This window comes from Chaetura pelagica, unplaced genomic scaffold, assembly GCF_000747805.2.
Source record: "Chaetura pelagica isolate M959 unplaced genomic scaffold, ChaPel_1.0 scaffold2, whole genome shotgun sequence".
Lineage (NCBI taxonomy): Eukaryota > Metazoa > Chordata > Aves > Apodiformes > Apodidae > Chaetura > Chaetura pelagica.
The window spans coordinates 2159888-2172141 of record NW_009952796.1 but is presented as its reverse complement, the minus strand read 5'-3'; the positions used below and the strand labels follow the sequence as shown (position 1 = coordinate 2172141).

The 12254-nt window shown below is 37.2% G+C and overlaps 1 protein-coding gene across 4 annotated transcripts in view; it reads left to right on the top strand.

The window, feature by feature from the left end:
• The first annotated feature begins 802 nt into the window (after nucleotides 1-802).
• Nucleotides 803-12254, top strand: part of ESRRG (estrogen-related receptor gamma) — a 126328-nt gene continuing 114876 nt past the window's right edge. For 3 of the 4 annotated variants that reach the window (XM_009994738.1, XM_009994739.1, XM_009994740.1), the window contains exon 1: nucleotides 803-1215. In XM_009994738.1, coding sequence (XP_009993040.1) covers nucleotides 813-1215 — 403 coding nt within the window. In that variant the 5' untranslated portion in view covers nucleotides 803-812. The remainder of the gene's footprint in view (nucleotides 1216-12254) is intronic. The other variant, XM_009994741.1, reaches the window with a different exon arrangement.

The following is a 12254-nucleotide window of genomic DNA, read 5'->3' as shown; positions in this document are numbered from 1 at the left end:
ACTTCCATGTAAAATTTCCTCTAATGTATTTTTTTTTTAATCCAAGAATAGAACACATAAAATGTCAAATACTATAGAGCTGCAGATATATGGGATAGTGGCATAGTTATTACTGGTTAGTCTGAGGATAATGGCTAGAAAGTAATTGCAGACAGAGCTGATGAATCATTTCACTTAAATTTTGTGAAAATGGAGTCCAGCCTTAATTATTTGTTAGAGTTCCCACTTGATGTTTTACTCGGTTACTAAATAGCTGTATCTATAATAAAGCAACATTAATTAAAAAAAAAAAAAAAGACTCTAGGAGACTTGCTTTTCAATCCTGGGATCAGATCAATAGATGATGGATATGTGTTTTGACAAATATTATTTACAGTGTAGAATATTTATGCAGTCAGACATGGAAATACATGTTCCTGGTAATGGTGGAATTTATGCAGAGAAGTTGCCAATGGAAAAAGGAAGACCTTTAATAACTAAGCCATCTAATAGGATATTTTTAATTTTTTGATTCACTAGATGACAAGTTTAGAATTTAGAGTTGATGTGAAGTTGACACATAGCCTAGGGGGCAGGTGGAGGGAGCAAAAGACGGATTTGGTCTCTTTGAAGTTTTTGTTTACTGCCTGTCTGGAGCTTTGACAAAGCTCTGTCATGCCCTTATGCTGATTACCTTTATGTAGAACAAGAGGTATTGACTAATGAATGAATGATGTGCAGTCCCTAACCCTTCCAGAGCAGCCTTAAAGAGCTCTGTCTTTAATACACAGATTCTTCTTTCTCTCTCTCCCCACTACAGGCTTCTCTGCAGAATGTCAAGCAAAGATCGACACATTGATTCTAGCTGTTCGTCCTACATCAAGACGGAACCGTCGAGCCCTGCCTCTCTGACGGACAGCATCAACCACCACAGCCCCGGTGGCTCCTCAGACGCCAGCGGGAGCTACAGTTCCACCATGAATGGACATCAGAATGGGCTGGACTCACCTCCCCTCTACCCTTCAGCCACAGGGCTTGGAGGCAACGGACCAGTCAGGAAACGATATGATGACTGCTCTAGCACCATTGCTGAAGATTCACAGACCAAGTGTGAATATATGCTGAACTCGATGCCCAAAAGACTGTGTTTGGTGTGTGGTGACATTGCGTCAGGGTACCACTATGGTGTGGCTTCCTGCGAGGCCTGCAAGGCTTTCTTCAAGAGGACAATTCAAGGTTGGTTATTCTTTAAACTCCTTTTCTTTCTTATGCACAAAGTTAACTAATACAATCCTTGACTAAATCCTGTTAGGATTTCAGAATGTACCTTTTCATTCTTCATCGTGTTTGACCTACAGATGTTACTCATTAGAAAGCTACTTTGGGCTTCTCTGGGAGTTCTGTCCATTGTGTTAAGCCCACTACCATATTTATTTTGATTATGAAAAACAGAAAAAACACTGCAGCCATCCAGTGCTCATTCAGATTTGTATTCTGTATTAGTTTCTCATGGATTCCCATAAACGTTTGTTGCAAAGAAAACCTGTTATTTTCTGAAGGTTGTCAGGGATGCCTCTTGAACACACTTTGTGGCTTACATACAGGGATCATGTTTGGGTTTTGCTCCTAGTTATACCACTACCCTACTTGTTACAGAGATCCATTTATTTTTGTTGAAGCACAGTGCATTTAAAATTGGAACAAAATGCCTTAAACAGGTTCAACAAATACCTGTAAGGTCACATTCTAAGGAGAGTAAGTTGGCAGCTTTTGGTCTCTGCCCGGTATTTTGTACTAATTTGCTCTTGAGAACCTGTTATAAATACACCACATCTTTTGGCATAAATTAGTAGGAATGAGATAATTCACATGACCCCTTGATCTAGCTTCAGAATCAATGGAGACAAAATAACCTACTTTCATTTAGATTTGAAGGTGCTTTATTTAAAGAACATGAGGCCAAGCTTGGCCTGTACAGGAATACAGTGTCATATCAAATTAAATTCAAACTTCAGAAACTAAAATTAGGTTGCTATTTACAAATTTAAGCTCCTCCATAAAACCTGCTTTATTTTCATAGATGTTGAGGACCTGGAATTTTCAGGAAAGACAATGCAATCTGGTGGTTTACTTTTCCTTTTGAAAAGGATTTATGATAAGGAGCATAAAGTTAGTGTCAGTTTGTAATTTCACATAACCCAGGATTTGAAATATTTGGTCAAATTTTCTTAAAAATAGTACTTCTGTATTTAAGATAAATTCATAAGGAAAAATAATGTTTGTTATTTTAATTTATTGTCAAGGCAATGGCCATTTTATTCTTCTCTCATCCATTTTACTGCTGGGGGATTTGGGCCTTCTGCTAGGATGAAATACCCATTTTATGATGGCCATATAGACACTAGATAGAAAAATATTAGGCTTTAATTGTTCTGATAGAGCTGAGTGTTACAATGTTTGCAACCAGTAAACAAACATACCTGTTAAGTTTCCTGGTGGCTTAGGTTTATATGTAAAATGAGTGCATATGCAGAAACATTATGCTCATTTCAAGTCTTTGGAAAAAGTGAAAAAGAGGTAGGTGATTTCATTTGACCTTCAAGGACATTTTCAGAAAAACTAAAAAAATGTTTCCACTGAAGTAATTTGTATCTTGTTGTTGCTGAACTTCAAGCACCAACTTCAATTAGCACCTCTGTTTTTGTAAATGACATTTAATGACTGTGTAACAGTTGTCCTACAGAACTGAATTGATGGAAAATTATTTTAGTTGGTTTTGAGCATGAAAAAAATGCAGCAGAAATGTTAACTGATCAAAGTGTTGACTTCTGGCAGTAATTGGTGGCCTGCAATTTTACACTGCACCACAGACAGCAAGTTTCTGGGCATGGAAGCACAAGACAGAGACGTCATTCTCCAGATTAGCAACTTGGACTTGCCCATGCAGCTCAAGTTAGAACTGGCAGCTGTGCAAAAAGTCTCAGTATGGTTAGAACACTAGCTGCATCAGCAGGTGACAGTGCTGTGAAGACAAAAAAAAAAAAAATATGCAGTAAGGCAAAACCAGGCATAGAATGGAAAAGCAATAATGAAGAAACTAAGAATAGGAAGTATGTTACCATCATAATGTCATGACAGCATCTTCAGTGCTGACTAAACTGACACAACTACTAAGAGTTTTCAGATAGCATCTAGAATAATGGAAGTTACTTACTTTGGTGAATCAAACCATGGATTGTGGTAGGTGATAAGTAGTATATAAGAAGAAGGTACCCCTTGTGTTTTGAATTGGCAAATTCTACCCTTAACCTTTCTTGAAGAATAATTCACCTGTGGGTTTTTTTGCTCTAAATGATAATATTTAGTTTCAGTGCTCCTAGAGGTTGTTTTTGCCTGTACCATTTCACTTTTTGGTTCACATCACATTCTTTCCCTGCTTCTTAAAATAAGTTGATTACTGTATGACTGCAAATAAGAAAACAGAAGAAACCCAAACAATTTGTAAATACAGGATAGTAAACCAGACTGCCCAAAGAGTCAAATGTTGTAACTGTGTGTATATAAGGGTAACAAGTCTTTGGTCAAAGAATTGCTTACTTTAAATCTAATTGTGATGGGACTAGATTCAGTGAAAAAGAATGTTTGACTTTACAAACCTTTGTTGTTTATCATTCATGAGTTACTAGGTGAGCTTAGACTTGTAGAGCTGAAGTGCTACTCTTGTTGGAGTCATGAGCAAAACGGCCTTGACTTCAGGGCAAGGCAGGGTGATAAAGTTAGATTATGAAGCATATCTTGTGTTCATGTCATGCCTGATGTCCTTTCCACTAAGTCAATGGGAGTCTTTCCATTCTTTCAATTTCAAAAGAGTCTTTTGAATCTCAGTAGGTGAAAGCCATGGGTAACTTGTGTAGAGAGCTAGCACAGTATCTTATATAAGACAGAAGTGCATCACAGAGTATCTAGTAGCCCCTTACAGGAGGCAAATTTAGGGAATACACCTATTTTAAGGGTAACGGGGATTATCATTCCCTTTCAGATGACAGCAGTTTATTTGAAACAATGTCTCTTCCTGGCTGACAGATTTCTCTTCCTCTTCTTCCTGTCTCATGCAATCCCTGCTAATTTTCTTGGAAGTAAAGAAAACCAAACTAACCCTGTCTTAGAAAGAGTACTCGATCTGTCTTTTTTTAATATATATATTTAACATAGCACAGAAATATGTTTGGGGCTATGGCAATGAATGCATAGGTTAGGATGAAGATTAGAAACAAGAAATTTATTGTAAAAAAAACCAACAACACAAAAAAACCAGCTCAATATATAAAATTGGAGTCTGCTTAGGTCACAGTAGAACCTAATGATGTTTTGCCCCCCTTTGTGACAGATAAGGGATGGGAGAACTGGATGTTCTCTCTGCTCAGCCTAGTACTCACTCAGCTGCAGCTCTCAGTTTGCTTCAGGGATAATTTAAATGGTGGGTGATTGCAAATGTCTCACAAAAACACACACACAGCCAAATCTCCCCCAAACTGGCTTAACATCAGGGGTAGTAGAAAATAGCAACATCTAAAAATAGTTACAGGTCCATTGATTTTCACAGTCTCTCCACAGTTTTTGCTGTTCACAGTAGTATCTTGAAAACTCCAAACTTTCATTAAAAGAAAGAGAGAGAAAAAAAAATTTTGGTTGTCAGCTGGTTGCAAAGTCTTTTGTTCAGCACAGAAGACTTGTACTTACTGCATATTTTGTAGTGAATATTTAGTGTAAATACATTTATCATAATTTTTATTTGCTCAGTTATCATAAAGACTAGTAAGTACACATTTTGCATTAATAATATGTAATTACTCAGTGCCTGTAACTTAAACATTTCTGGTAGTGAATTGAAATAGTATTCTTGCTTTCAGTGAAAGGATGATAGGACTTACGGAATCAAAGACAGTTTATTTTGTTTTATTTTAGCCTTCATCTCTCCAAAATAATGGCCTGCATCTAGACAACTTTCTCTTTCCCTCCTTCCAAATCTTCAGGACTGTCATATTTGGATTCATGAAACTAGCATGAAAAGGCAGTGTGAAAAACCTAAGTACTCATATGTTGCCTTCCTGGTAAGACTTGTTCCAAGTGTGTTAGAGCTTGCTTACTTTCTACTTCCTTGGACAGTGTTTGGATTTTCTCCACAAAAACGAAAGTATTTTGCATTCAGTAGTCCTTGCAGCTCTTGGGCTTTGTTGTTTTGGGGTTTTTTCTTTGGTTTTGTTTTGTTTATACATTTATTTTTTAAGGAAAAATAGTTGGATGAACAGTATGGAGACAGCAATCTTCTGGTTATAGTTAGGGTGGGAAACACAATAGGAGGAAAGAAGCCCTGCATTCATACCCTCGCTATAGTTGTGGTGCTTAAAGATATAGTTTAGTGGTGGATTTGTCAGTGTGCTGAGTTAACAGTTGGACTTGATCATCTTCAAGATCTTTTGCAACCAAAATGATTTTATGCTTTAAGAGCTGTATTCCTAAGAGTTGTTGCCTAATACAAACAAGAAATATTACATCCTGGCAATACTTCTAGCCTTTTTGGTCACTGTGTGAACTAGACCAAGTCTGCCATCTCATTTTATGCTGATCACTTAGGAGCCTTCAGCTGTACAGTTACACAGTAATGTAGTTCCTACAGTCTTCAAAGCCTGCACAAACTAGGATCTAGAATTTAACTGCTTTGTACTTTTTTCACCTTTTTGGTTACTCAAAGTTGTTTTTAATCCCTTTAGTGTTCAGGTTTTTCAACCCTCTTAGGTTGTCTACCTATTACTGAGCCAATTTGATCTGTAAATGTAGAAACACTTTACAGTAATTTTATTTTTATTTTTTTTAAAAAATCAGGCAGTTTTATCAGGAAAGTTAGAACTAGCTATGTAAATTCAGATAAAGTGACGTTTAAAATGGGCAGTATAAACTTCAATTAGAAGTTGCACATAACGGAAGTGGCTTCCAAAGGTTAATTTGCATCTCTGAATGCTGACTCCTGTAATAGTACATGTCGTTTATGTGGAGGAAGTGAAAGCAAATTAATTAAGATTTTATGGCTCTTCAGCATCTTTACTGGTAGCTAAGATTTTCTTATAGAAAGTTAAGGTGTGGAGGCTTGCATCTTGGTGCAATAGTATATGGACCTTGGCTCTGGTGCAAAGATGGCAGCCCTCCAGTGAACCTAACACTAAATGTCACCTAAATCCATAATTACCTGATTAAATCGTTCACCTTCCTTATATAAGTGAACGTCTGTGCATCAGCATTTTTTCAAAGAATATTTTAAGCAAGCAATGATAGTTATCTTCACTTTTCCCCTATTTTCTCTGTGCCTATGGATCACAGGATCACAGCATGTCAGGGGCTGGAAGGGACCTCTGGAGATCATTGAGTCCAACCCCCCTGCCAGAGCAGGACCAAATCTAGGGCAGGTCACTCAGAAAGGCATGCAGACATGCCTTGAAAGTCTCCAGAGGAGACTCCACAACATCTCTGGGGAGTATTTGCAAGGGGCAGGAGACTGAGGGGAAATCCATGGGCCAACCAAACTAACAAGCAAGTATTATTAATTCCTTCCAACATGTTTTTAATTCTCTCATAATGTCATTGTGTAACTATGGCAGCCAAACAAGATGAGACAATAAAATATTAATATACTGAAATCTGAGAACCAGAGAGAAGTTTAGAAGTACACAGTTGATTCTGTCCTTTTTACTATCTCTCCTTGCCTGCAGCCTTATACATTATATGCTTCATTTAGATTATTAAGGAATAAGAATGAGCATCCTGATTTGTGTATGGTTATTTTGAACCCATCAGAAATACTTAGAAAGAGATGTGGTTTACAAATAGTTCTGGTACAGTGGTATATATCAATGCCATTATAATTAGGTCTGGACCTCTATTTGTTGTAAACATCTCTGAAAGCTTCCAGTCCACTTAGGAAGCCCTGTCTAGTTTGAAACTAGAGATGTGTGAAGTCTCAGCTAGCAAGTGATTTATTTTAATGTTTCTATAACTTTTAAAATTGGATTTTAAAATTGATGTGAAATTCATTTGTTTCCAGCTTTACAGATTGAAATGTTATGTGTGCTTGTAAACAAACAATGACAATTTTCAATGCTAACTTGGTAGGATGTATCAAAATCAACCTAGATAAAACACTAGTAGGGACAAAACATAGATGGTTCAATCTTTTTGACTTGGACAGCTCTTCAGTGACAGGTGGCAGGGGATCAGTTCTATTTGTGTCTTCAAAGCATTGATTCTCTCTTAAGATGACTTAAATGCTCTTCATTTCTGTTGAAGATAAATAAGTTGACTCCAGTGGGAATCAAGGCTGGTTGAGCCCTTAAAAGTGTCACTCAACACCCCCTAATATCAGACTAATTTGAAAATTATGGTGATAACCACTCTGATTTTTATAGTGCTGGAAACATATCTACCTAAAGTTAGAGACTGATCCAGAAATGTCATGCAGTCAACCCAACTAGCATCACCTTTCCGTTTTAATTTAAAATCTCCATTCATGGTTGTTGTTTTGTTGTTTTTTTTTAAATTACCATTCCTCTGTTGAGGAATAAAAGAAGAAGAAATCAAAAGTATATTTTAGAAATCCTAAGTACATTATAGTTCAGTAACATAGTGCACTGGCTTTTTTTAAGCAACTCAACATAGTGATTTCACCGCAAATGTACTTTTAGGCTGGCTGTGTCCCTCTGTCAAATACTGTCTTGTGCTGTAGAGTTACTTTAAAATGGGCTACTTCTGAGTTTATTGTAACAGAAAAGGCAACACAAGCCAACAGAGACATAAACATAATCCTTCAAGCATGGTCCTGTAATTTTAAAAGATATTTGAGAGATTTAGGAACCAAATTTTTAAGTGTTCTGTAACTCTGTGTGTGCAATATTGTTTCTGAAGTCATCCAGGTGAAAAATTGTGAATGGAGTCAACTTAGGTTTCATCAGCTCCAGATGACATGTAGCAGAATTCGTAGATCTATAATTCATAGAGCTATCTACAGTATCAGATGAATCCACCTAAGGATTTTTCAGCCAAAACTGGATTCAGTTACGTTCAAATCCAACCTGATTCCAACCTGACCCCATTTCGGAAACCTTATCGATAAGAGTACTTTTGCTTGTGAAAATACTTACTCATACCTGAGTTCTGACTGCAAAGTAGAGAACGATCTGCAAGAACAAACTTTAACCTGGAAGTATTTTTACTTTCTTCAGTTCAGCTTTGGTAAGACCTACAAATATCAAACACATTTTTAAGGCCGTCTTGGACTTCATCCTTCTTTTCCAAAGTAAGCCTGTTAGTCTTTATTTCCAACTGCACCTACTTCTCCTCAGTTTCACAGGAACTATTCTGTGTGGCTGGATCAAGGTGTGACCTAACATACTGTAATTCACTCTTAATTCTCCTGTCACTCTAAAACTTCTCTTTTATTAATTCCCTGAAGACCTATGACTGTAATCCTGGCTACCTTTTGTTTTCCAGAGTTATGAAGCATGGCAGTACACAGACCAGCAGGACTATTCCTCTGTGTCTGTGACCCAGGAAAACAGCGTATGAATGTGTTACCTGGGGGTAAACTTTACTGCACAAAGACTTAAATCCAATGGTGCAGTAGTCTTTACTAAGAATAATGAGAACACTTGCTTTTTAAATGCAAGTTTTTGAAAAAAGGTTACAGAAGCTCAAAGAGAAGGTTTGGGACAAAAATGGGGCATTATTGAATATAAATAAATAGATACTAAAATAGAGTTCCATGAGCTGATTATAGCATAAATTGTTGGTTTGCTTTGTTTTAATTATTTTAATTTTTTTTTTATTCTGGTCCCACAAAGGAAAAATTTCATTACTGATATCTTCAGCATTCTTCCTGCTTTTGTAAGTGGCTCCTGGCTACACTTTCCAAACACATATTCTCCCTCTATCTCAGTATTTCTCAATTCTTCTACTTGCCCAAAGATGTTCTGAGCATATTCCAATAGGTCATATCAATCCTTTTACATCTTTAGTGTTACAATATCAAATGTCACCATGTGGAAAGGTAAATAAAACTTCTGTGAATAGTTGCTGTCTGCAGCTTCTAGTGTTACTGGTATTTCTGGAAGAGAGACCCCTGTTTCAGTCTGTCCCACAGACTGGAGCCCATTTCTAGAGCCAGCTTCACACTCTTGGTGTCTGTGAGGTTCTAATGTTGTATCTCTAGATGATAATGGCTTCATTTGGGATAAGATGCCAAGGTATAAGGCCCAGTGCTTTCAGTGGCCTCTTCTTCGTCATGGTTTTCACTTCTGTTACCTTGAGTGTCACTGTCACTTCCATGCAAGAAACTGCCAAAATGATCTCAAGAATCTTGATTAAATGTAGTAAATTGCATGGCTTATAAAGCCATCGACTAAGTCCCCGTACCATTAAAATTGTACAATGACTCTGCACCTCATTCATGTAACTTCAAAGCCTCATATGTGAGATGAGAAAAATGGTATCTTGGCCCACATACCGTTGAGCTGTGTGTAAAGCTCTGACAGTCTGAAGCATATAAAACTAGAGAGCCGGTTTTGCAGCACAAGTTTTAACAGTTCACCTGCTGTCTCAAGATCAAATAGCATCATACTTTAGTGAGTCAGTTGCTCTTGATAGGCACAGTATGTCAGAAGTATTTTCCCATTTTTGGCTGAGATAATAAGATTTAAGAAATTAGTAGAGAAAATGAACTCTTAAAATAAACGCTATTCAGTGCATGAGGAGAGAAAAAGGACTCAGGATGACATAATTCCCATTATATTATTATAGCACAGGTCAGTCTGTTTGGGGAGTGAAGATTTGACATATATTTTTATTTTCAAACGTCATGCTAATTTACATTACTCAGCCCTTTAACTGCCAAACTGTAGAAGTCCATTACGCTACTGAAAGGAATACACAAATTATCCCCTGGCACTTCAGGCAGGAGTTTTACATACACACTGTTGTTACGCTATCAGCCAGCTAGCTGCACGGTTCTATTAAGGAGTAAGTGAGAAAATTATATTGCCTGCAAACTAATTGTACAAACGACTCTGAAATAAGTAATCAGAGCCTGGACTTTTCTGAAAACCAGCCAGGAGATATTATAAATTGCTCAATCATTCTTGTCAGCCCAGTTTAAAGACTCAGAGCTGCCATGTTGATTTTGTTCACTGTGTAACACAGCTACCTCCCGCTATTGACAGGGCTGGGCAAACTCAACTTACACTCTTACTAGCTGATTAGTTTCAGCCTCTAGCATCATGTAGAAGGTAAGTGGTAAAGCTTCCTTCTGAAATCCTTACTGAAAGAAAATGCAGATCTGAGCACCTTGAAGTAGTGTACCTATGAAATTGTACAGATTTCCAGACACTTAAAATAATTGGTCTCTTTATTTTTAGTGTAGAGAAATAAAGAGGAAACTATGAGAGTTCTAATGAAACTAAATGTTTTTACCAAAAAATGTATCCACTAATACTTTGAGTGATAGGTAAAATGCATTTTGAGGATGATATGTATCCAGGTAGATAGATACTCGTTTCGAAATTCCATTAGGTTGTGGGGCTTTTTAAGGAAAGCTCACTGACAGAAATGAAGTCCATCCTTGGGAACATTTGTTAAAATACTGCATCCATATGTGAAGTGGTGACAAGATGCTAGTTTTCTGAACCCTTACTGTGCACAGAAAAATGCTGAATCGTTTTAGGGTCACCTCCTATGGCCATTGGTAAAATGTGGATCCTTGATGCAGCAATAAATAAAGTTACTGTAACTCCAGTAGAGTTTTTCCAACATCTTCCAAGTTTATTTTCTAACATCAAAAATGAAAGATGAAAACATCTGCTGTAATACACAGTTCATTAAAGTAAAGCAGCCTAAATTGATTGCCCCTCTGAACTAAAGTACTGGCATGTAAGTGACTAGAATAATAGCTCATTTAGAGCTGTTTAGGTGGCAAGAATTTGCAGGAAAAATAAATTCTGTTGCTGTGGTTTCATAGGATTTTGTGCAAGAAAATGTCAGGGTATGGATTAGAAATGTCTAATTAGGCAAATCAGGAACCTTGCTTACATTTTTCTGGTTTCAAATACTACTTTTTTGGGGTTGACATCTCTACCTTGGTTTACTATGCCATTGCACAGGGTCTCTGGCAGTAGTGAGAATGCTCCACTTGCCTCAGTACAGAGCTTTGCTGCTTGAAGTTCTGTGTTGGAATCCTGATCTTGTTTTTGATCAAGATAATTTCTGACCTTGTGCAAAGATATCTTTGATTTTGTGCAAAGCATTTTTTATTCCTTGTTTCTTTTTTCCATTTTTAAAAATGTATTTATTGCTGTAGCATGATGAAGTTAATTAGATACAATTTGTGAAAAGCTTTGAAGTCTCCCTGTGTAGTGGTTGTGCCTCACTAAGAATGCCTTGTTAAAGTGTGAGAGCGTAATGTGAATCTTTTTTAAGAACACCCTTACAATCCTTTTCCTGTGTATCCTTCCAGAAGTGCTATTTCCTAACTTCACTATTGCATATTGGAAGGAAGTTTTGCAGGATCTGCTGTGGTGAATTTTTCTACTCACATTATCCTTCAGTTTCTTGAATAGCTTTGTTCTCAAAATCTAAGAGGACTAGAGTGAAGTTGGAATTTTGTCAACAAGAACCATTAGCATTCAGACATAACAAGATCTGTTCTACTCACCAGCATTGCTATGTCAGTCATACAACAGTGTTCACAAGGAAGAACACCCGCAAAGGCCTGAAAAGGTTGTGCAAAGGATGCTGGTTGCATTGGCAGCACCATGCAGACCTCCTTTATCATAAATACTTAACTAGTTTTCAATAGATGTAAGTGGTTTAAGTATAGCTTCCTGTTGAATTAGCAGTTGCTGAGCATTTGAGTCTTTGTGCAATCCTGCAATCCACTAATGTGATATTTAATGAGGAGACATCAGTCTGAAGAAAGGTAGTCAATATAAATCAGTGTTTACAAAGTGTGATTAACTCTGAAATATTTCATCAATGCTGCCGTCCCAGGCAGACTCTATGCTGATTATTAGAACCTGCGCATGTTTCAGGGGACTTTGATGGACCCTGAGTGCAGCAAACACGGAGCAGCAAAATTGCAATTATGCTCGGACTGTCTCTGATGACAATTTATGCATTTGGTGTGTTGACCTCTTGCTTCCCAAGAGGGAAATAAACAGAATGCATTTTCATTAAGAAAC